At 42.9% G+C, this 26,491-nt stretch overlaps 1 protein-coding gene across 2 annotated transcripts in view; it reads right to left on the bottom strand.

Annotated features, from left to right (window-relative positions):
- Nucleotides 1–26,491, bottom strand: part of SV2C (synaptic vesicle glycoprotein 2C) — a 157,019-nt gene that overhangs the window by 42,003 nt on the left and 88,525 nt on the right. For both annotated transcript variants that reach the window (XM_044291982.1, XM_044291989.1), the window contains exons 4-6: nt 6,546–6,679; nt 2,532–2,621; nt 1,516–1,626 (exon numbers count right to left, since the gene is read on the bottom strand). In XM_044291982.1, coding sequence (XP_044147917.1) covers nt 1,516–1,626; nt 2,532–2,621; nt 6,546–6,679 — 335 coding nt within the window. The remainder of the gene's footprint in view (nt 1–1,515; nt 1,627–2,531; nt 2,622–6,545; nt 6,680–26,491) is intronic.

The following is a 26,491-nucleotide window of genomic DNA, read 5'->3' as shown; positions in this document are numbered from 1 at the left end:
CAGCAAAATCTGATACAGATGTCGATTACACATCTATATGGGAGGCTTTATAGTTGTGTTACAGAAGGACAATTTTTTTTCCTTCGTATAGTACTACTGAATAGAGTTGAGCGAACCCGAACTACAAAGTTCGGGTTAATGCCGAACTTTGCGAGTTCGGGTACCCAGACCCGAACCCGGACTTTTTCACTGAAGTTCAGGTTCGGTGTTCGGGTGATTTTATTATTTTCTGGTATAAAATGGTTATAACGGAAAATAATAGCATTCTTAAAACAGAATGCTAAATAAAATGACTACAGAGGGGTTAAAAAAAAAACAAAAAAAACCTCACCTCATCCACTTGATCCCACAGCCGGTATCCTCTTTTCTTCAGGTCCTACAAAAGGACCTGTGGTGACGGTCAACGCAGGTCCTGCTGAATGAAGATAGAAAGACTGCGGTGATGTCACCACGCTCACCACGTGGTGAGTGTGGTGACGTCACCACAGGTCCTTTTGCAGGTCCTGAAGAAAAAAAGATACCGGCTGCGCGATCAAATGGATGAGGTGAGTTTATTTTTTATTTTTAACACCTCAGTAGACATTTTATTTGGCATTCTGTTTTAAGAATGCTATTATTTTCCGTTATAACCATGTTATAATGAAAAATAATAAAGTAAAGTTCGGGTCCCCATTGACTTAAATAGGGTCTGCGTTTGGGGTGAAGTTCGGGTCAAGTTCCAGCCCCGAACCCGAACTTTGACCTTAAGTTTGGCCGAACCCGGCGACCCCGAACTTCCATGGGTTCGCTCAACCCTACTACTGAATAAAATAAAAAAAAACACAAACCTGCCAAAATGTAAAAAAAAATAATGTTTCTATGAATATTGAGTTAAAGAAAGTCTTACTCAGAAGGAACTTTCTACACTATTTTTTTCTAACTTACTTTATTTTTCAACTCTGCGGTGACATTTTGGTTTAAAGGGAACCTTTAACCGGGATTTTGTGTATAGAGCTGAGGACATGGGTTGCTAGATGGCCTCTAGCACATCCGCAATACCCAGTCCCCATAGCTCTGTGTGCTTTTATTGTGTTAAAATAAAACGATTTGATACATATGCAAATTAACCTGAGATGAGTCCTGTCCCTTGCTCTTCTCAGGGACAGGACTCATCTCAGGTTAATTTGCATATGTATCAAATCGTTTTTTTTACACAATAAAAGCACACAGAGCTATGGGGACTGGGTATTGCGGATGTGCTAGCGGCGATCTAGCAACCCATGTCCTCAGCTCTATACACAAAATCCCAGAATCCCAGAAGAATGGCTGGCAGGACCAATAGACGGGTGCTGAAACCAGAAGATTGCTGCAGATTTGAACAATAAAGCATGTTAGTAATAATCAATGATTTGACATTTCATACGCAATAAAATATATTTTTCTCTTGCTTTGAAATAATGAAATGTTACTCTGGCAATGACTGCATCACCTTGAATTAGGTTCTCGTCTATTGACTATTCTTATGATTTCACTTACACCATACAATTCAGTGCGAACCCTTACAAAGCCTCTTCTGTACCAAGTGCCTGTGTCTGTGTTGATTTCAATAAGCTCGTCTATTTGTTTTGGAGTCTTAATTCTTTGGACCTGCAAAAAAAATAAAACCATCATAGAAATCAACATTTAGAAAGCTGCAAATGTGGTTGTCCAGATAGTACTGTGTATACAGTGTGGCAATGTGTACAGTAAAGTGCACGGTAGCGGTATGGTGAGGGTGTGTATCTCACCCGGTTTTTCAGTTTAGCTTGGTGAGAACTGAAATCCAGAAATGGTATGGCTTCTGCAAGGCATAGTTGCTGGAGCTGTTTTTTTATTTAAAGTTGTATGGGCTGGATTTCTTTGGACTGGGAGACAGGTTGGTAGTGGGAGTCTTCCAGTTCACACCTCAAGTCCATTACAGGTTCCCTGGCCCCAGGTGATAAATCAACCCTCTGTGTATGAGTCTGGGGGAAGAGGAAGTGACCCTACAGGAAAGAGGAAAGCCTGAGAGGCTTGTGTGGTCACACCCAGGAGGGCTGTTAGACCGTGCGGCTTAGTGAAGCCGGATCTCTCCCCTAGACTTGTGTTTGGTGAGCTGACCGGCTGAGTGTCAGAACCCGCTACCCTGTTTGTAAACTGCGCTCTACAGGTGAGGTAGAGACGATACATGTATTAGAAAGTGCCTAGACGGGCAGGTGTTTATTTTGATGTTTGTTTATGCTGGTGCTGAAGTGCCAAAATAAAGCACCATTTGGACTTGAACCCCCTTATCAGAGGAGAAGTCTGTGATTGCGACCCCCTGTAAGAGAGCGATCCCTTTCAACAGACTGTATTTTATATGGCTTGTATAGCGCCAGCATATTCTGTGTTACAAAGAGATGGTCACAGTTCACAAAAAACAATGTTATTTTCTTGTATACTTCCATGATTGAGCAGCAGGTGGCCATTTTTGTCAGGGATATATACAGTATATTCAATATATTGCTAGAAAATAAACATTTCTTTGCACTCACCGTAAATACTTTCTCCGGCTGCCCACGAGCCCTCATATTTGTGTCATGAATTTGTTTCAAGATCATCCAGGCTTCATCATGTTTTCCAATCTAGTAAACGGTATAAAAAGAATAATTTAATGAACAGTTTCTTAACCCCTTAGGGACCGATAATGTACATGTACGGTCATGTTCTGGTCTTTAAACATGGCCATAGACGCAGGGTTTCTGCTATTTTAAATAGCATGGACCCGCGGCACATGTATGCAATCAGACATAAGACTTATCTCGCACATTTTACCCCTTAGATGTCGTGGTCAAATGTGACCACGGCATCTGATCAGTCCGGAAGCAGGAGTCATGCACTTCCGGTCCAGTAACAGCGTTCCCCGGTTGAGATCGGGGAACGTGTTACTTCGCTGAAATACACTGAAGCCTCAAGCAGGCTTTGGTGCCTATTTCAGGAATATACCAATACAGACCACTAGGCAGCAGCATTGTATTGCTATATTCCAAATGAAGTCTTCAATGATGGCTATTTAGCCATCAGTGAACACAATGGGCGATGATTGCCAGTTATTGTCACCCAAGGTTCAAATCACCCCCCCCTTTCCTTAAAATAAAAATACTTAACCAATAAAAAAAGTAAACATCATAGGCATCGCCGCAAAAATACCTATACTATTAAAATATAACAATATTAATGGCATACGGCAAATATTGTAACAGGAAAAAAATAAAAACAGCCAATTTGCTATTTTTTGTCACTTCAACTACCTAATAATTTTTTTTATAAAAAATTATCAAAAAGTCTCATACACTTCAAATTGGTATCTCTGAAAAGAACAGATTATCCCGCAAAAATTGAGCCCTCACAGCCCAGTACACATAACTACAAAAAAGTTATAGGGGTCAGAATATGGTTATACATTTTTTTTTTCTTTTAAAGGTTTTACATTTTTTCAGTATTAGAATGCAAGAAAAATTATACAAGTGTGGAATCATTTGAACCGTACTGACCAGGAGACTTAATTTAACAGGTCAATTTTGCTGCATGGTGTACAGTGTAATAAAAAAATATAAAAACTTTTATCAGAATTGCGTTTTTTCCCAGTTCTACCCAATTTGGAATTTGTTTCTGCTTACCACTACATGGTATGCAACCGTAAATACTGCCATTAGAAAGTACAACTTGTTCCGCAAAAAATAAGCCCTCATTAGGCTATGTGAATGAAAAAATAAAAAAGTTAGGACTATGGGAAGGCAGGGAGTGAAAAACAAAAACGCTAAATAAAAAAATGGCCCAGTTCTGAAAGGGTTAAAGTGTAACTGTCATTTTTTTTTTATTTGTGTAATGTATCGGGGCAGTGATACTGACCATTTTTGTAAAATACTTTAAATACTGGATTCGTACCTTTTTATTAGAAAAATAGCTCTAAAGTGGCCCATTTTGAGCCTTAGCAACGCTCCTCTGTCTTCTGTTTACATAACAATCAGTGTTAGCAAGTCTCCACTGTTATGTAAACAGAAGACAGGGGAGCGTTGCTAAGGCTCAAAATGGGCCACTTTAGAGCTATTTTTCTAATAAAAAGGTACGAATCCAGTATTTAAAGTATTTTACAAAAATGGTCAGTATCACTGCCCCGATACATTACACAAATAAAAGAAAAATGACAGTTACACTTTTAAAAAATCAGACAGCATACAGTGCATGACAATCAACCCTGTACACTAGCCCTGTACCTCACATGTATCCAGAGATCTCCCCATTTATTGATCTGTTAGATTTATATCGAGCTGGCAGCTCAAGGGGAGTGTCCTTTCTGCTACCACTCTCTTCCTATCATAGCTCAGGAGGCAGCTGACGGACGGAACTGAGCAGATGCGTCCACCTCAGCAAAATGGACAGACGAGCAATAAAAAACAAAACAAACAGAAGGTGGCGCTATACAGATACATTCTATTGAAGGACTCAGTGGTTATACAATTTTTTTTTACTGCATGCAATTACAAAGGTTTTCAGATCCAGGTGCTCATTTGAAAATTGTTAAATATATTTTTTGTAGGACAACCCCTTTAAGTAAATGTAATTAAAACAGCATCTGATGTACTGAAATCTAAATTTGGCTACAAGCATAAGATGGATATTGAGCATTCCACTACTCAGCATACTCCCTCTTAACATGTCTGTCCGACATGCAAACCAGCATGTAATTTTTATAGTTTGAAGGAGATAAGTGTCTACACTGCCTAAAGATTGCAGATGTCTTCGGCTGACATAAGGGTGGACTGTACCAAATTTTACGTGACCAGGTAACTAAACATTAGATTTCATATACAGACGTGGACAAAATTGTTGGTACCCTTTGGTCAATGAAAGAAAAAGTCACAATGGTCACAGAAATAACTTTAATCTGACAAAAGTAATAATAAATTAAAATTCTATAAATGTTAACCAATGAAAGTCAGACATTGTTTTTCAACCATGCTTCAACAGAATTATGTAAAAAAATAAACTCATGAAACAGGCATGGACAAAAATGATGGTACCCCTAACTTAATATTTTGTTGCGCAACCTTTTGAGGCAATCACTGCAATCAAACGCTTCCTGTAACTGTCAATGAGACATCTGCACCTCTCAGCAGGTATTTTGGCCCACTCCTCATGAGCAAACTGCTCCAGTTGTGTCCGGTTTGAAGGGTGCCTTTTCCAGACTGCATGTTTCAGCTCCTTCCAAAGATGCTCAATAGGATTGAGGTCAGGGCTCATAGAAGGCCACTTTAGAATAGTCCAATTTTTTCCTCTTAGCCATTCTTGGGTGTTTTTAGCGGTGTGTTTTGGGTCATTGTCCTGTTGCAAGACCCATGACCTGCGACTGAGACCAAGCTTTCTGACACTGGCTAGTACATTTCTCTCTAGAATTCCTTGATAGTCTTGAGATTTCATTGTACCCTGCACAGATTCAAGACACCCTGTGCCAGACGCAGCAAAGCAGCCCCAGAACATAACAGAGCCTCCTCCATGTTTCACAGTAGGGACAGTGTTCTTTTCTTGATATGCTTCATTTTTTCGTCTGTGAACATACAGCTGATGTGCCTTGGCAAAAACTTCGATTTTTGTCTCATCTGTCCACAGGACATTCTCCCAGAAGCTTTGTGGCTTGTCAACATGTAGTTTGGCATATTCCAGTCTTGCTTTTTTATGATTCGTTTTCAACAATGGTGTCCTCCTTGGTCGTCTCCCATGTAGTCCACTTTGGCTCAAACAACGACGGATGGTGCGATCTGACACTGATGTTCCTTGAGCATGAAGTTCACCTTGAATCTCTTTAGAAGTCTTTCTAGGCTCTTTTGTTACCATTCGGATTATCCGTCTCTTAGATTTGTCATCAATTTTCCTCCTGCGGCCACGTCCAGGGAGGTTGGCTACAGTCCCATGGATCTTAAACTTATGAATAATATGTGCAACTGTACTCACAGGAACATCTAGTTGCTTGGAGATGGTCTTATAGCCTTTACCTTTAACATGCTTGTCTATAATTTTCTTTCTGATCTCTTGAGACAGCTCTTTCCTTTGCTTCCTCTGGTCCATGTCGAGTGTGGTACACACCATATCACCAAACAACACAGTGATTACCTGGAGCCATATATATAGGCCCAATGGCTGATTACAAGGTTGTAGACACCTGTGATGCTAATTAGTGGACACACCTTGAATTAACATGTCCCTTTGGTCACATTATGTTCTGTGTTTTCTAGGGGTACCATCATTTTTGTCCATGCCTGTTTCATGAGTTTATTTTTTTACATAATTCTGTTGAAGCATGGTTGAAAAACAATGTCTGACTTTCATTGGTTAACATTTATAGAATTTTAATTTATTATTACTTTTGTCAGATTAAAGTTATTTCTGTGACCATTGTGACTTTTTCTTTCATTGACCAAAGGGTACCAACAATTTTGTCCACGTCTGTATTTCTATGGAATAAAAAGTAAGTACTCTACTACTAGTGTAGTTCTCATTTAAGTTCTTACCTCTAAAAGGAATCGTGGACTTTCTGGCATAAATGTGAGGGCCACGACCGCAGAGACACAAGGTAGTGCACATACAATGACAAACACTCTCCAGCTGTGGAACTGGTAGGCCGATCCCATGCTAAAACTCCATCCTGAAAAAAGGGCATTCATAAATCCAACAAGGTTAAGGTGGCCGTACACGTTAGATAGGAAATGGTTGAATAGCAGTTGAATAAACATCTGGTGAACGTTCTTTTTGTCAGACTTGGTCATGCACACTTTAGTCCATATTGGCCGTTACAGATTTTCAAACTGGTCATACATGTTCAAGGAAATTGGGTGATGGACGAAAGATCTTTCTGGGAACTTTCTTTCAAAGAAAGATCTTTAGTTCACAAATGGTCTTTATTTAACTAAAGATTTTTCAGACAACTATTGGACGAAAATATTAATCATTGCCAATTTCTTTTCAAACGATAATGGTCTTCTGTCGGATAAAACATTCATATAATCATTTGTTTCTAAAATTCAACCAACGAACATTCGTTTTGGTTGAAATCATCCTTTTTGATCCACTTTAGACTAATGTGTATGGCCGTCTCTAGTGTTATATCATGAAGAACTCCCCTGAATGTTCCAGGAGCGCTCCGACCTCTTCTACACAGAAAATATGTGTGTGTCACTAATATGTCAAAACAACATTTTAAAAACATTTTTCTTCTGTATACTTATAATACTTACATTAGTGTTGAGCGAACTGAAGTCCACCAAGTGGACTTCGATCCAAACTTCAGAATAAATTTGGTTCGCCGCGAAGCCGAATTTCCTCGTGCTTCGTGGTAGCGAATCGATTTTAACTGAAATAGTGGAAAATACAAACCCCAAAAAACATACTTATCTCATCAATTAGCTCACGATGGTCCAGCGGCCGCCATCTTGCTTGAAGAAAATCCTGCCATATGACATATAACGTCAGAATGCCAGGTGACGTGTTGACGTCATCACTGGCCCCGCAAGATTTCGCGAGATGGCGGCAGCCGGCCCATCGTGAGCAAATTGATGAGGTAAGTATGATTTTCATTTTTTTTATTTTACACTCTGTTATTTATATCAGATGCCCCATCTGAGGGGTACAATGATGGAGAGCGGCACAATCGCCGTTCCCTGTCATTGCACCCACTGCTTACAAATAAAAGAGCTTTGCAAAGAAGTAATTCGTCACAAAGCAGATTTTTTTTGTAAAATTCAGCGAAGCAGCCGAATTGAATTTTTTTTATAATTCGCTCATCTGTACTTACATTCGTTTAATATAACTAAAATTAAATGCATTATTGATTCCTTATAGGGGATTGCAAAAAAAAAAAGCTCTCCTCTTGTCCATTGGGGCGGTTTCAGGTATTTTAGCTCAACCTCATTTAGATGACAAGGACTGCAATACCACTCACAGCTCATGGGCAAGAAAAAATAAACATGCATCCATTCCACACGTGGCAAATTTGTTGCAGAAATTTCTGCCGCATGTTTTTGGTACATTACCATTTGCTTCTTTCCTTTCGCTAATACTCAAACACATTTTAACCTATTACAAAAAATCGTTCCATCTTAAGGATTTTCCATTCCCTTCCAGTCCATTCATTATCCTGTGTCCTTCGGTGACATGCCAGTGATACTTGCTGAGCACGGCTACCACAGTACCCTGCCTATTCTCCATCCAGACCATATACCATCTATCACTGAGTGCAGGTTTATCTCCGTCACCCTTTAGCTCACAATGAGTGCAATGAATGTAGATTTTTACTTGGCTATAATCACGGCATAATGCAGAAACTGGCCTTGATAAAATGATTAATGAGCTGCGGCTGAGTCACTTTTTCCGTCCAAATATTGAAGCTGCGGTGAATGTGTTTCAGCCCTTTGTATTACGTGTTTATCTTATCTGCTACAGTCATGGATTCAACCATTTAATTACTTTTTCCTTTATACTTCTAAAGGGCTTTTTTTCTCCTACAGTTTACTAACTGTCTGCAGATATTTAATACAATATTTCTATGGGATATAATCAGTGTGGGTCCGCGTTAAGCATAGTATTAAAAAGACTTAACAACAATATTCTGCAGCTTATTGATATGGTTCTTTTGTCTTTTATTATGCCTGTTTATCAGAAACCAACCTGCTGTATCCTCTAAAGGAGCATTCACACGACCGTATAAATGGATCCACATCCGTTCCGCAAATTTGCGGAACGGGTGCGGACCCATTCATTTCAATGGGGCCGCAAAAGATGCGGACAGCACACCGTGTGCTGTCTGCATCCCTTGTTCCGTTCCGTGGCCCCGCAAAAAAGATAGAGCATTCTCTATATATAGCGCCGGCCATGTGCGGTCCGCAAAATGCGGAACGCACGCGGCCGGTATCCGTGTTTTGCAGATCCGCAATTTGCAGACCGCAAAACACTTACGGTCGTGTGAATGCTCCCTTAGACTGTTGTCATGTGGCCTTGTGTGATCCCGGAAAAACAGTCTGTATAACTGCCGCATTTTAGGACCAACTGTGGGTCGTGTGGTCCGAACTCACAGTATCATAGTGATCAATGATGCTGTGAGTTCATGCGATGCTGTGATTACAGGACAGTAGACCCGCAGTCAGGCAAGAACTCACAGCATCATAAATCAGACCTTGAAGGGCCAGTCTGGTGTTACTTTATTGTTTGGATCAATCAAGCAGGTAATGTTTAACTAGGATTATGTTTGACCCATTTTGAATGCGATAAGGCATAAGCGTTCTAAAGTAATACATTTTTTAACTATCTATTCATAATTTAACCCAAAGCTTACAAAATATTACTCTTCCAACATGGCCAACACTGAACGACTGTATAATATAAAACACACAGCCAAATTACGCCATAGTCAGACCCAAATCAAATTTACAATCTTAAAAAAGGAGCTTCCCCTTACAATCTGATATTCTGTCTGGCTGTAATCTTACTTTGCCTAAATAGTACAATGGTAAAACCAATGGCATAATATTATAATGATAATAAGCTTTATTTATATAGTCCCACCAGGATACATGTACAGATCAAATTAGAATTACAGGCTAATATACAACTGAAACCCTAGGAGTGAGGGCCCTGTTCGCAAGAGCTTACAATCTATGAGGTAATAGGAGTGACACAAGTGCAGGGATTACTGTCAGAAGATAGCATTTGGTAATGACGAATGAAGGGAGGGGGTAAAAGGGGAAGAGTCCGTTTAGGGAACAACCTTGTTGAAAAGATGTATTTTCAATTCACGTTTGAAGCTAAGGAAGTTGGGAATTAAATAGGACCTGTTACCAACAAATGCAATGTAATCTGAAATCACCGTGTTATAGATCAGGAAAAGCTGAGCTGATTATATATTTGTGGGAAAAGATTCAGTAAAGGAGGGAGGAAGTGCTATCAGTGACTGACAGCTCTCTCTCTATGCATACTGTAGGAAGGCGCAAGGGTCCGTCATTGACGGAAGGTATGCGTCACTGAGATTCCTGGCCTCGGTGAGGTAAGAGCCAGTAATTTTAAGTGTCAGCGGCAGTTAGTGCTGACTGACACTATTTGGTATTTAGTATGGCTGTAGAGCCGATCCGGGCCGGCTCTTACTGGGAGCAGCCAAAGTGCAGGGTGGGTGGCTTGTCCCCACGTTCCAGGCCAGGTCTCAGCTGAGTGGATTATCCTCCACTTCACAGTAAAGCTGTGGATACACTGTGGTTTTGGGATCTGCATGAGGTGTGCCGTGCTAAAGGGCTGAGAGCTGCATTGCTGGAAAACAGGCCCCCTAAAGCCTGCAGTGGATGGCTGATGAAAAACTGCTAACCAGGTGAACGTTTGTGTTCTGTGGACTTTCCATGGTGTGAACATACACCAATACTGCAAACTGTTATTTTGTTTTGCCTTTTGTGTGAATAAACACTGAACTATTTAAGTTAAAGACTTTGTGATTGCCTCAAATTACTTTAACTTTTACTGAATCTTTTCCCACAAATATATACATCAATCCGCTCAGCTTCTCCTGCTCCATAACAAGGTGCTTTCAGATTGTATAGCATTTTTGGTGACAGGTCACCTCTTTAACCTGATTGTACTTGGCAGTGCAATTCCGAGAGCTGGTGCAGCTCATGGAAGGTCTTGAAGACGGGAGTGGGAGGTTCAAAATATGGAGGATGTTAGTCTTAGATTGTTGGCAGAACGGATAGAGCACGAGTAGGGTGGAAGACAGAAATGAGGGTGTATATGTAAGGAGTTGCAGCACTGTGGAGAGCTTTGTGGATGAGGGTGAGAAGTTTGGACTGTATTCTGTGGTGAATGGGCAACCAGTGAAGTGACTGGCACAGGCTAGAGGCATCGGTGTAGCGGGTCAACAGATAGATAAGCCTGGCTGTCAGAAAGTAACCAAAGTTGATCTGATGGGTTGGATTTTGTTGGTCCTTGTCTGGTACAGTTGTTGGCAATACTTGGAAAGTCATTGATGCTAAATGACAAAAAACACTCCCCATCAACAGAAGAACAGACAAAGTCACAGATCAAGGCAGAAGCTCATCCTAGATCACATATCAGTTGTTGATTTGTCATTTTAACATTTGGCACTGTCAACCAGAGCGGACAATCTTCACAGAAAATCCATGAATGACAAGTCATAGAGAAAACAGCCATCTTAACTCTCTAGCCAGCTATAGACCACCTTACTTACCAAACCCTTACCAATCATAGAAAAAAAAATCAAACCATGTACTTCTTTGTGGAAATTGTTGGAGCATAAATATAATTGAAAGAAGCCAGTATTATATCCCATTCCCAATTTTATAGAATATCAATCACAGTCAAGCCCTCAGTTACCAAATGAACACAATTCTGCAGAATTCTTTCCACGGTAAAACTGTAATTCACTGCAGAAATTCAATATCACCTTCTCAGTCCGCTGCTTGCATGGAATGACCAGATGAATTGCGAAGAATCACTAATCAGTCAAAGTGATAGATGATGAAGAAGGAACAGTGAAGCAAATTCCCGTGAAGTCTCATAAAGCAATGGAACATTACAATGAGCACGCCCGGGTTTACACTGTCTAGTGCAATTATTAAAACCATTCTGAACATGTGCTCCATGGTATTTCTATTTATACAACGGTCATCTTTTGTAATTTAATGGAACTAATGTATTATTGTTGGTAAAATATGCATTTGTGTTATGTTCATGGAGGTTGTAATGATTATGGATTAAATTTATGGAGACAAATTAGGAGAACTGATTGTGGTGTAGGAGGAAATGATATAAGATATTATTGCTCAACAGTAAGATAACAAACTGCTGTCTTCAGACTCCTGCCAAACTTTGTACCAGGGAAATAAATAGTGAGGATATGTAGACGCATCTGGAGAGTATAGTATGGGCATTGTGTAATTGATAGCAGGGCACAGAGTAGCTGTATAATGGACGTGTGACTGTACGAAGCCTGGTGCAGTGCGTCCAGAGAGGGAATAAATCCAATCACACTTACTGGACCATGTTTTCCTTTGACTAGGGTCTTCGAACTTTGCTGGCCTCAGTATGTGAACGGGTTGTCCCACCAGTAAATATATTGATTACAGATCATGACAAATGTACAATGTTCTCAATTTGCATGCACTCATGAGTGATCCATTGGGAAGTTATTACGTTTACTTGCACAATATGGTGCTACCTGGTGTTCACAGCGCATGTCAATATGTACATCTCCAACGCCCATACGTGCGGCTAGAGTCCTTTTATTATGTGGTAAATGTAATTTTTCATGACGCCAGTTGCATTTCAGCAATGAGGGATTAGATCCCCCTAAGTAGTTGGCACTGGTGGTACCCAGGTGTAGGAATGCCAGAGTGGTGTAAGGGTTGCCTATAGTGTCCCTTTAGTAGCGGCTTTTGCACTTGTCACGGTGTTCCTACCTGGAGATCCTTAACCCCAGGCTTCACCGGAGGGGGAAGGAGACTATATATATATATATATATATATATATATATATATATATTAATACTTATCCAAATGGTCTGATGAAGGTGATAAGACTGAAAACGATAACCCTTGGCTTGGATTGTTCTGAACATCAATAAGTAAAAAGAACTTTAACTGTGATTCGAACTTTAACTGTGAGCGCAACATGAGTTTACTATGTGGATCTGGATAGGGAGGGATTCGGATATATAGCTTGATATGGGTAGGTTTATTCATGAAATATTTGCACATGGTCCATCAATATGTTAAAATTGACTTGCTGGTTGAGGGTGACTGAGTTGAGAGAAAATTGCAATGACAGGTCCATATTATAAGCAATACCAATGGCATAACTAAAACTGACTGGACCTTGCAGTAAATCTTTGAACCCGTCCCACTGCCACTCCCAACAACCCCCTCCTTCCATGCAGCCCTCACTCCTGTGGATAGTCAAGATCCCTCTCTCAGACTGCTTCCCAGCAGCCAATCCATCCATTTCCTACACGCATATACCGTATGTCTTGTTACTCTATATACTGTAACTGCATATAATGTCATTGTATAATACTCTTGAGCAGGCCCTGACAATAAAATCTTTCAGTTCTCCTCCTAGGCGGGCCCCTTCTGAGTTCGGGGCTCTGTAGTAGACGCTTCCCCTGGTTCCACTAGAGCTACGACCCTGAACAATAAATACCCTGCTTACTGCCATTCTTCTGTCTTCTGCAGTATTACCAGTACATGTACGCCACATTACAAACTCCAGCGTCCAGATCCCCTTTCTGATAAAGTCTTGCTGTATAAATGCCCACCAGGACCTCATGATAAGCTGATGCTGGGGAAAATCTCATTAGAACAATGTGGTCATGTGAGGCGATCGCACTCCATGGCTGACCGAGTCAGTGGCTGCGGAGATTTATGTGCCCACAGCTCTGCAGAGTCCTTGATTGAGTTTGGCTCAATGTTATTCAGTGAGAGTCCTTTACACTGAGAGAGAAATATAATTTCCTATGAATCAGCAGCAGACCTGTCACTACACAGCCTGGCGGGCGCCATTAATGCAAGGGCTATTCTGGGCACAAAATATAAGAATCGTACAAGACAATTCATGAATTGTACTCAGCCGAGTAGACATGCATGGGCTAAAGATAATGGTGCTCAGGCAAGGAGCTGCTTAATTAATATACTACTTAACAATGACATGACCAAGGCAGTTAAAAACAGGTACGCTAGTGAAAATTGTCCTTTTAGGGGTTAAAATAAAAAAATATATATACACTCACCTCATCCAACTGCATGTGCTCCTGAGAGGGAGCTTGATCACTGAGGGTGCATGGTGATGTCATCATGCTGGGAGCTCAGGTCGATTCGCATCAAGTGAAGAACGTGTAAGTGAATGAGGCAATAAAAAAATTCTGCCCATTATTACTGCTAGGGGCTACTATGGGGGGACATTGTTACTAGAAATGAGCATTTCTAGTTTTGAAAAATTTGATTTGGCAGCTTTGTTGAAATTTGATTTGTTATGAAATCATTTGTCACAAATCGCTATGTTACAAACCTATTCAGTCTATCAATCAATGGGACCGTTTTTAACAGCCACTTGGACAGAAGTGCAACTGTCTAACGGCCGTTAAAAAACGGTAATATGCTAGTGCAATATGGCCTTTTGGGTTTAAAAAAAAAGTTACTCACCTAATCCACTTGCTGTGTTGAGTGGAAAAGACCTGCTGAAGGACCTGCACTGAGTGTGATGACGTCACCATGCTACCAGCGTGATCATGTGGTGACATCATCAGTGATGACGTCACTAAGTGATCACGCTGGGAGTACAGGTCTTTTCCACTCAAGACAGAAGCGGACTGCCTCTGCGCGAGCAAGTGGATGAGGTGGGTGATTTTTTTATTTTTTTAAACCCATAAAGCCATATTGCACTTGCATTGTGTCCGTTTTTACACTGTTGTGTGAATGCTAAAGGGATGGTGCAAGTTCAATTAAAAACCACCAGCAACACTAAAATAACAAAACAAGTGATGCTCATTACTGGGAATAAATGAATGCTTGTTCCCCATAATAGGCCATATAAATGTTCTGACGATCATTCATGCAGCATAATAAATCATTGCTGTAAACAGCAATATGCTGCCCTGAAACAATGTATGGGTATGAGCAATAGCAGTAGCCATCGATCGTCCACATACAGTTGAAGTGAGCCTGCATGTAAATGGTACCAATGAAAATGTTACCTCATTCTGCAGAAGAGGATCATTGCCAAAAAAAATTACATTTATCAGAAAATGGCAACACAAAACATTATTTTCTGATCAACTCACCTCCCAGGAAACATATAAAGCGATCAAAAAGTTGTATGTACCCCAAAATGATACCAATTTTCTAAATGGCATACCCATACCCACTAGAACCCACCAGACAATTTAAGGGATGTGATGTTTCTCAGAAGGCACAAGCTAGGCACTACATATTAGGCACTGAAATCCCATATGTGTAGAAAACTTTCAATTTTCATTTTGCAGGATCCCCAGCTCATTAATTTCTGCATAATACCTGTAATGTTAAAATGCTCATGCCACACCGTAATAAATACCCTGAGGTGTCTTGTTTCCAAAAAGGGGCCACTTGGTGTTTTCCACTGTATGGGTACCTCAGGAGCTTTGCAAATATTATGTAGCATACAAAAACCATTCCAGCAAAATCTATTCAATCAAAAACCAAATGGCGCTCCTTCCTTTCTCAGCTCTGCCATGTGCCAATGCAGCAGCTTACATCCACATTTATGGAATTTCTGTACCCAGTAGAACCTGCCTATCAGCTCAAGAAGTGTGGTGTGAGTCTCAGATGGCACCATCTGGGCATAACATATTGTGGAAAATTTTCATTTTCCATGGTCTGCTGTGCATTAATTTCTGCAAAATACCTGTGCATTAATTTCTGCAAAATACCTGTGCTGTCAAAATGCAACTATTAATACCCTGAGAGGTGGAGTTTCCAAAATGGTGTTACTCTTCAGGGGTTCCATTTATTATTTTACCCCAGAGCCTCTACAGTTGTCAGCACAAGCTGTGTAAATCAGTGTTGAAATTGCACATCTGTGGAAAAATTGCAATTTTCACTTTGCATCGTTTGCTGTGCATACATTTTTGCAAAACACCAGTTGGTCAAAATGCTCACTACACCCCATGCTAAATTCTGTGAGGGTGTAGTTTTTAAAATGGGGTTACTTCTTGGGGGTTCTTTTTTATGTCACCTCAGAGCCTCTGCAGTTGTCGGGCATTGCTATAAAAATCACCAAACTAGACCTCGAATGCACATGTTGCTCTTTCTCTTCTGAGCCCTACAGTGGCTCAAACAGCGCTCTATGACCACATGAGGGTATTATCATACTTAGGAAAAAATATGCAACAACATTTGGGGTGCTTTTTTCTTATTACCACTGGTGAGAATTAAACATTTGAAGCTAAAAGTACATATAATTGAAATAAAATATAAGGTTAATTTCATGTCCCAATTTTAAACATTTTTATGAAACACCTGTGGAGTCAAGCCAACAACTATAACCCTAGATTAATTTCTTAAAGGGTTTAGTTTCCAAAATGGGGTAACATTTTGAGGTTTTACACTGTGGTGGTACCTCAAGGGCAAACATAACATGGTGCCCGAGGACCATTCCAGTGAAATCTCCCCTCCAAAAGCTAAATTGCACTCCTTCCCTTGTGAGCCCTGGGGTGTACCATACAACAGATTACAACCTAATGTGGGATGTTTTCATATATTTAGTAGAAAATGCATCACAAGTTATATGGTGTCCTTTTCTCTTATTACCCCTTGTGAAAATTAACATTTGGGGGCAAAGCAACATTTTATTGGAAAAAAATATACAGTAATTTTTAATTTTTACAGCCAAGTGTTTCTCAATTCTGTGAAATACTTGTGGGGTCAAAGCCTTCAATACATCCCTTGAATCTTTATTTCTAGATGTCAGAGGGACAATCTGTATATTTTCTGTTATTAAATTATTTCTATAAAGTTTTAATAACAGCATGCTTGGTGCAAAATAGCAAAGAAAAACTTGAACAAAGAGTTAGCTGAGGCCAAATAAGGACACAACTGCAAAAAGGAAGAAAAAAAAGAGAGAACACAAAGCTATAAAGATTAAAGGACAATATCTTTCAAGCGCATGAAGAGAACAGGCATCAAAGGATTGAACCTTAAATGCAGGTAGTGTATACTGACAAAAGGATCAACCCGTACTGAGGTGACAGTACATTTTAGACATTGGAGCAGTACACAATGATCCTTCTTATTCTGCCACTCAGAACAGAATACAGAATATAGGCCAAATGTCTAAAATATTCCAAGGGTAAACTCAATTAAACCATCTGATTGATAAACACCCCTTAAAGGGAACCTGTCATCAACTTTATGCTATCGATACTAACGGCAGAATAAAGTAGAGACAGGTGAGTGGATTTCAGCGGTCTGTTATTTAAAAGTTAAGAGTAAGTGGTTGCTGAGAACTAACATCACAATCATTGCAGACTGGGCCTGGAAAAGAGTCCCGGCCACCTGAGAAGAGTCCTGGTTCTTCATGAATTCCTGCTCTCCTGCCCACCTGCTGATGGCTGACAGGCTTCTACCTAGTTTTCTCCCTTTCTCTCTAGGAGAGAACTGCCAGTCATCAGCAGATGGGGTGATAGCAGGAGATTAGGAATAACCAGGACTCTTCTCAGGTAGATGTGACTCTTCTCAAGGCCTGGGCTGCAATGGTTATGATGCTGGTTCTTGGCAACCACTTACTTTTAGCTCATGAGTGACACACCGTTGAAATCAGCATTTCTGTCACTAATTTACACTCCCCTCAGTGAGGTCAGCATAAAGTTGATGACAGGTTCCCTTTAAGGCAGGGGTACTCAACTGGCGGACTGCGGTCCGAATCTGGACCTGGGACACCAGCTGTCTGGACCCCTGAGAAGAGAGAAGCAGCAGAGAAAGGACCGGCCATACAGCCAGTAAGGGGAAGAAGCAGGACAGGACCTGTGAAGTGTTCCAGCCAATCGATGTGCTGCACACAGGCAGCTTTACCCAAACTACCAATCACTGGTAGGGAGGGAGGAGTTGGCTCTGCCTACATAGTATCTACCCTGAGTGAGTCTGTGATGGCAGTCTGTGGATGTGCAGAGCAGGTTTCTTCTACTGATGGGAAGTTCGGGTCTTTCAAATGAACCGATTCATGAATCGGATCTTTGGTTCACTTCCTGAGCCGGCAGAAGCAAGTGAACTGAAGATCAATGCGCATGCTCAGCTCATCGAATCTTCGGTTCACTTGCTGAGTCGGCTCTCAAGTGAACCGAAGGTCTGGAGGGACTCGCTCCTGGAAAACACAGCTCTGCTGCAGTGAAGCAGACTGTGATGTAGTGGCTATAGTTATTGCAGGGACTCAGATAATGGTCTGAGAGTTTTAGTTAAAAGAATCGTGTCACCGACTCCATACCAGACTTCCTGCTCTGCTACAGCATGTAGCAGAGCTGTGTGTGTACAGGGTGCATGTAGCAGTGCAGCATGATGCTACACTGCTGCATGCACCCTGTACACACAAAGCTCTGCTACATGCTAGACTAATGCCCCCCCCCTTCCCCCCGGACGGACTTACAGGGAGCCGCAGAGCAGGGAGCCTGGCAGGGACTCGGTGACAGTCTCTGACTCATTCGATTCTTTTAACTAATAGACTCAGACGATTCTCTGAGTCCCTGCGACTCCCCCTGTGCTGTGAGTCAGTGCTGGCTGCCTCTGATTGGTTGGAGGGCGGGGAGGGGCGGGGCTAGCGTCCACTGTCGGCTCCTATTACACCTGCCTGCTGCCGCCTCTATGCTGATCTGACTGAGCCGTTTCATTCGGATCGGCTCAGTCAGAGGAACCGACTCTTCCGGATCAGTGAACTGAATCGGTTCAAAAGAACGATTCGTTCATGATCCGGACATCACTAGTTTCTTCAGCTCCTGCACTGGAGAAGTGGCTTCCACATGTAAGGAGGAGAGGTCTCCACAAGACCAGGGCTACAGGAGAGAGGCTGGCTGTCCAGCACTGGGAGGAGAGGTCAGTGTGTTCACCGGGTCAGGGCTGCAGGGGAGAGGATAGATGTCCAGCACTGGGAGGAGAGGTCAGTGTGTTCACCAGGTCAGGGCTGCAGGGGAGAGGATAGATGTCCAGCACTGGGAGGAGAGGTCAGTGTGTTCACCTGGTCAGGGCTGCAGGGGAGAGGATAGATGTCCAGCACTGGGAGGAGAGGTCAGTGTGTTCACCGGGTCAGGGCTCCAGGGGAGAGGATAGATGTCCAGCACTGGAAGGAGAGGTCAGTGTGTTCACCTGGTCAGGGCTGCAGGGGAGAGGATAGATGTCCAGCACTGGGAGGAGAGGTCAGTGTGTGCACCAGGTCAGGGCTGCAGGGGTGAGGATAGCTATCCAGCACTGGGAGGAGAGGTCAGTGTGTTCACCAGGTCAGGGCTGCAGGGGAGAGGATAGATGTCCAGCACTGGGAGGAGAGGTCAGTGTGTTCACCAGGTCAGGGCTGCAGGGGAGAGGATAGATGTCCAGCACTGGGAGGAGAGGTCAGTGTGTTCACCGGGTCAGGGCTGCAGGGGAGAGGATAGCTGTCCAGCACTGGGAGGAGAGGTCAGTGTGTTCACCGGGTCAGGGCTCCAGGGGAGAGGATAGATGTCCAGCACTGGGAGGAGAGGTCAGTGTGTTCACCAGGTCAGGGCTCCAGGGGAGAGGATAGATGTCCAGCACTGGGAGGAGAGGTCAGTGTGTTCACCGGGTCAGGGCTGCAGGGGAGAGGATAGATGTCCAGCACTGGGAGGAGAGGTCAGTGTGTTCACCGGGTCAGGGCTCCAGGGGAGAGGATAGATGTCCAGCACTGGGAGGAGAGGTCAGTGTGTTCACCAGGTCAGGGCTCCAGGGGAGAGGATAGATGTCCAGCACTGGGAGGAGAGGTCAGTGTGTTCACCTGGTCAGGGCTGCAGGGGAGAGGATAGATGTCCAGCACTGGGAGGAGAGGTCAGTGTGTTCACCAGGTCAGGGCTGCAGGGGAGAGGATAGATGTCCAGCACTGGGAGGAGAGGTCAGTGTGTTCACCAGGTCAGGGCTGCAGGGGAGAGGATAGATGTCCAGCACTGGGAGGAGAGGTCAGTGTGTTCACAAGGTCAGGTCTGCAGGGGTGAGGATAGCTATCCAGCACTGGGAGGAGAGGTCAGTGTGTTCACCAGGTCAGGGCTGCAGGGGAGAGGATAGATGTCCAGCACTGGGAGGAGAGGTCAGTGTGTTCACCGGGTCAGGGCTCCAGGGGAGAGGATAGATGTCCAGCACTGGGAGGAGAGGTCAGTGTGTTCACCGGGTCAGGGCTGCAGGGGAGAGGATAGATGTCCAGCACTGGGAGGAGAGGTCAGTGTGTTCACCAGGTCAGGTCTGCAGGGGAGAGGATAGCTATCCAGCACTGGGAGGAGAGGTCAGTGTGTTCACCAGGTCAGGGCTCCAGGGGAGAGGATAGATGTCCAGCACTGGGAGGAGAGGTCAGTGTGTTCACCGGGTCAGGGCTGCAGGGGAGAGGATAGATGTCCAGCACTGGGAGGAGAGGTCAGTGTGTTCACCGGGTCAGGGCTGCAGGGGAAAGGACTGCGGTCCAGCACTGGGGGAGGAGGTTTCCCTCCGTTGTAATACATTTGTACATGTGCTGCCAGCAATCATCTCCACTGTGTTATCAGTGGGCAAAACTGAGGACTGTGGAGGATCTCCCTGTGTGTATGACCTGTATGAGCCTGTCTGAGCTGTCATGCACATTCCCCTAAAACACAAGCACTACCCCTCCCCCATAAAATTTGCCACATAGTCAGTAAGTGGTCAGAGTTCCCTCTGTATGGCAGCATCAATAAGAGCAGAGTGCCCCCACAGTTAGGGCTCGTTCACACCAGGATTATCCTAATGCATTCTGAATGGAGTGAAATCCGTTCAGGATGCATCAGGATGTCTTCAGTTCCGGAACGGAACGTTTTTTGGCCGGAGAAAATACCGCAGCATGCTGCGCTTTTTGCTCCGGCCAAAAAAACTGAAGACTTGCCGCAAGGCCGGATGCGGAATGAATGCCCATTGAAAGGCATTGATCCGGATCCGGCCTTAAGCTAAACGTCGTTTCGGCGCATTGCCGGATCCGACGTTTATCTTTTTGTCAATGGTTACCATGGCTGCCGGGATGCTAAAGTCCTGGCAGCCATAGTAAAGTGTAGCAGGGAGCGGGGGAGCAGCATACTTACCGTCCTGTGCGGCTCCCGGGGCGCTCCAGAGTGACGTCAGGGCGCCCCAGGCGCATGGATGACGTGATCGCATGGCACGTCATCCATGCGCCTGGGGCGCTCTGACGTCACTCTGGAGCGCCTCGGGAACCGCACGGATGGTAAGTATACCGCTCCCCCGCTCCCCGCTCCTACTATGGCAACCAGGACTTTAATAGCGTCCTGGGTGCCATAGTAACACTGAAAGCATTTTGAAGACGGATCCGTCTTCAAATGCTTTCAGTACACTTGCGTTTTTCCGGATCCGGCGGGTAATTCCGGCAAGTGGAGTACACGCCGGATCCGGACAACGCAAGTGTGAAAGAGGCCTTAGTGAGTGGTAAGTGGCCCTCCTAGTGGCATGCTAGAAATGTGAGGTACTAGAAATGTGAGGTAAATAGGGCTATTAATTTAGTGGCCCCCAATGAGTGTGCGGTACCCGCACCTCTTGGTGATTGGTCTGGACCTCGACCTCACAGCAGATTTATTTATGTAGACCTTTACAAAAAGTAATTGAGTACCCCTGCCTTAAGGACTACCCAATGTCTTTTGTTGTCGCTGTTTTAGAGGGGGCAGAGGGTTTGTGCTCTGCAGCCAGGATTGGAGGTAGATGGAAACTTAACTGTTAACCATTTGATTGCCACAGTCTGTGACCATCGCATGATCAAAGGAGATTTCCCCCTCTTATTACAGTAGGTTCCAGTGACCTGATGGGAGGCTGGGTAAGCCCTCTTCAGCATTCCACAGGGACCTAGAAAGGACCCCAGGACTGTAAATTCAGTAATCTTGCTGTCCTAACCAGAGCCTGTGCCATGGAGAGACAGAGCAGTATGGACCCAAAATGTTTTTTTGCCTGCTGCGCCTGTATGCCGCTTTCACTATGCCAGTCTGAGTGTAAGTGCCTGGTGCTAGGCTGACATATTGCCGCCCACACATGAAGATGCAGGTGGCTGCCTGAGGCAAACTGTTCAACTCACCTCATGATAGGTGCAGCCCTGAAAAACTTTGCCGCCCCTTCAATGCTGGCTGTGCATACAGGTGTCAGTTGTCTACAGTGTGACCCTCAGAAGATATACAGACGTGGACAAAATTGTTGGTACCCTTTGGTCAATGAAAGAAAAAGTCACAATGGTCACAGAAATAACTTTAATCTGACAAAAGTAATAATAAATTAAAATTCTATAAATGTTAACCAATGAAAGTCAGACATTGTTTTTCAACCATGCTTCAACAGAATTATGTAAAAAAATAAACTCATGAAACAGGCATGGACAAAAATGATGGTACCCCTAACTTAATATTTTGTTGCGCAACCTTTTGAGGCAATCACTGCAATCAAACGCTTCCTGTAACTGTCAATGAGACATCTGCACCTCTCAGCAGGTATTTTGGCCCACTCCTCATGAGCAAACTGCTCCAGTTGTGTCCGGTTTGAAGGGTGCCTTTTCCAGACTGCATGTTTCAGCTCCTTCCAAAGATGCTCAATAGGATTGAGGTCAGGGCTCATAGAAGGCCACTTTAGAATAGTCCAATTTTTTCCTCTTAGCCATTCTTGGGTGTTTTTAGCGGTGTGTTTTGGGTCATTGTCCTGTTGCAAGACCCATGACCTGCGACTGAGACCAAGCTTTCTGACACTGGCTAGTACATTTCTCTCTAGAATTCCTTGATAGTCTTGAGATTTCATTGTACCCTGCACAGATTCAAGACACCCTGTGCCAGACGCAGCAAAGCAGCCCCAGAACATAACAGAGCCTCCTCCATGTTTCACAGTAGGGACAGTGTTCTTTTCTTGATATGCTTCATTTTTTCGTCTGTGAACATACAGCTGATGTGCCTTGGCAAAAACTTCGATTTTTGTCTCATCTGTCCACAGGACATTCTCCCAGAAGCTTTGTGGCTTGTCAACATGTAGTTTGGCATATTCCAGTCTTGCTTTTTTATGATTCGTTTTCAACAATGGTGTCCTCCTTGGTCGTCTCCCATGTAGTCCACTTTGGCTCAAACAACGACGGATGGTGCGATCTGACACTGATGTTCCTTGAGCATGAAGTTCACCTTGAATCTCTTTAGAAGTCTTTCTAGGCTCTTTTGTTACCATTCGGATTATCCGTCTCTTAGATTTGTCATCAATTTTCCTCCTGCGGCCACGTCCAGGGAGGTTGGCTACAGTCCCATGGATCTTAAACTTATGAATAATATGTGCAACTGTACTCACGGGAACATCTAGTTGCTTGGAGATGGTCTTATAGCCTTTACCTTTAACATGCTTGTCTATAATTTTCTTTCTGATCTCTTGAGACAGCTCTTTCCTTTGCTTCCTCTGGTCCATGTCGAGTGTGGTACACACCATATCACCAAACAACACAGTGATTACCTGGAGCCATATATAGGCCCAATGGCTGATTACAAGGTTGTAGACACCTGTGATGCTAATTAGTGGACACACCTTGAATTAACATGTCCCTTTGGTCACATTATGTTCTGTGTTTTCTAGGGGTACCATCATTTTTGTCCATGCCTGTTTCATGAGTTTATTTTTTTACATAATTCTGTTGAAGCATGGTTGAAAAACAATGTCTGACTTTCATTGGTTAACATTTATAGAATTTTAATTTATTATTACTTTTGTCAGATTAAAGTTATTTCTGTGACCATTGTGACTTTTTCTTTCATTGACCAAAGGGTACCAACAATTTTGTCCACGTCTGTATATGGTATAATTTTGCCTACGCCATCTGTATAATGGTGCTGCAGTGCATTTTTATAAGAGGTGCCCTGATTAACAAGTGTGTGCAGCTTTGTTTTCAGTTGTATCTGTGTCTTTAGGATTAAGAATACTTCTTTCCATTAATGAACATATTTATAATACGATCTAGAAATTATGCAGTACCTTAAGTAAGTCATGGTTTGCATAACTACCACTCGTCAGCCCACGGGGGGGAGACAGGGGGATGGAGCTCGATAGAAGCAGTGACTGAGGCAGTGAAGAATGATCGTTGTAGTCCTCACAGTGGCTAATCCTGGCTCCAGCGCTCTCCCAAGGCACACAGGCAGTGAATGGAGGGGCTCACCCTTTGCTTCCCTCAAGGCACCCTGGACTTTTGGGGTCTCCTGCCTGGTAGTGGCTGGGATGCTCTTAATGTTAGAATGAGCAGTGGATAGCAGGACGGAGGGCCATCGAATGGTAAAGACAATGACCAAGTTGTTTGGTTAAAATTAATAGTCTCTCTTTACTGAATATACAATGGGAGTTACAGTATAAATGCAAACAGCAAGCACAGTTCTCAGATATTGCACAGATTAGGCTTTTCCCAAGGCGGAAAGGTGGATCTAATGATGATCCTCCCTACATCTCTTTCAAATTGATCAAAGGTGTGCAATCCCTCCCAATATACTTTCTGCAGTGCTCAGTTGCAGGGTGCTGTCCTAGACTGCATAGCCAGTCTGTCTCAGTGTGAGTGCCAGAAGCAGTTAACCCTTCCCACATGCAGTAAAGTCTTTTGCCACATTTTACCTTATTGTCTCAGTCTAGCACGGCCTTTTTTAATGGTCCTCAGCCTTATGTGTTTCCTTCTCTCAGGGGACAATCCTTAGTAAAGTTGCTTTTCTGGCAGCTTTCCACCCCCAGGAATGGTGTTTTCCTAGGTAACCTGTCTTGGCCTACATTTTAGCAGCACAAACAAAACAGGTCTTGTCTCTTTCCTTTCTAATATCAGACTCTCAACCAATTAACGAGGGGATCATGGGACCAGCCCACTACCCAGAAACTGTAATTAAAATACCACCAGTTAACTATTTTCTACCCATACATAGCAGTTTGGGATATATAGTACACAGATCATCTCAATAAAACAGCTTTTAAAGTTAACTGTTTAGTTGTGAACCAGTGGGTCACTGCACAACCACTCCCTTTATTTATATACCCGCACCCACAAATATTATGCACACTGGACAGAACCAATGCTCTCTTTATTCTTTTAAGCATTTTAGCCCTGAATGATATCCCTGCTCTACACCTCTGATGTGAGGCTATGGTTTGTTCTATCTTCATCTATGTCCACACTGATATTCTGTCCCATGACTCCCAAAGTCCCAGCACCCCTATTGCCCCAGCATGTGCTGTGGAGACATCATGAATCCAAGTGTCCTTTATACCCATAGTCAGAAAAGTTTACAATGAGGTTGAATTGTGTCAAGTCTCTCACTGCTTCTGGCACCAGGCAGGATAATATAGTGATAATCTATAATCCATACATAAGCTATAGGAGCGTTAAACACATACCTATCAGAAAAACTGTTAAGAACAGAAAAGAGAAGAAAATAAAAAAAAATGTGGAATGCACAATTGTTATTTTCAAGAGGATACAAATATTCTGATATGTCTTTTACGACACAATGCATTGAAAGTGGGTGATTACTGAAGCGCAGCCCACGCAGTGTCAGTTATAATTCTTCACACAATACCTCTTATGAAATGTAATTATGCAGATGAGCTTAAGGTACATAGAGAAGGCCATGTAGATATGAGGTGACATGAAGCATGACTTGAGGACAGGAATGATGGATTCACTACAGAGTAAAATATAATATTATATGACTGTTAACCAAAATGTAACAGACAAAAGAAATCTGAGGAAATGCAATAATTACCTATAATCATTTTGAATGTTGCATGCATTTAAATGGAGTCTGTCAGCAGTTTTAACCATGCAAAACTGCTGACAGTGCAAGGTTGGGGAAAGCAGGACAAACATGCTTTATTATCGGGAGTAGTGTGAATATGGACACATTCTGCTCCTGTAAGTGCCCTAAAGGTGCAGCTTCACTGTAAAGTGATCACTGCGATGAGCTTCTTCAGAGTCCCCTCCCTCGGAGTGACAGCTTTTGTGGTGTCCTGGTGTGAGGCTACAACTATCACTCAGAGAAGAGATCTTCGAAGCAGCTCAATGCAGAGAGCACTTCAAGGTAAAGCATCTCCTCCTGGATGCTAAATGAGCTGAACTACTCCTGATAAATAAAAACTCCACAAAAAATATGTTTGTCCTGTTGTCCTAAGCCCCTACCTAGCACTGTCAGCAGTTTTGTATGGATAAAACTGCTGACAGACTCCCTTTAAAGGTACAAAGTGATCCATAATCCAAAATGTGGAAAAGCAACAGCCCCATTACGCTTACAATGATTAAATTAAAAACATATTTAATATGGGCCATCCATATCTCTATTGAATCTAAACCTAACTATATTTGCTGAACCTTAGCATTATAGCAAATTAGAAAAGTAGTCAACATTTCTACATGGCGAATGTTACACTAAAATTGAAAAACAAATGTTAGGGTATGCACATATTTTCCCTCATGTATCTGAAATACAAAAAAGGAAATAATCTTTCAAATAGTCTTAATTAAATATATTATACTAATGCAGACCTATGTGTTTCCATGGCTACTGACTACAAACAAATCCTGTATGTAGTCAGATGCTTCAGACATGTGTCGCTCCCTTCTATCTGTCTCCCATATCTGGTATGCTTTATTAAATAAAATGGCTGCAAAATCAGGGGAAAAGCTACTACCATGGCAGTTATAGCCACAGTGCCAGGGGGGCCCAGACTGCCCAGCACACAA

This window comes from Bufo gargarizans, chromosome 1 (assembly GCF_014858855.1).
Source record: "Bufo gargarizans isolate SCDJY-AF-19 chromosome 1, ASM1485885v1, whole genome shotgun sequence".
NCBI classification, from domain to species: Eukaryota; Metazoa; Chordata; class Amphibia; order Anura; family Bufonidae; genus Bufo; species Bufo gargarizans.
Note: the sequence above shows the minus strand (reverse complement) of the source record. Positions and strands in the feature narration are given on the sequence as shown.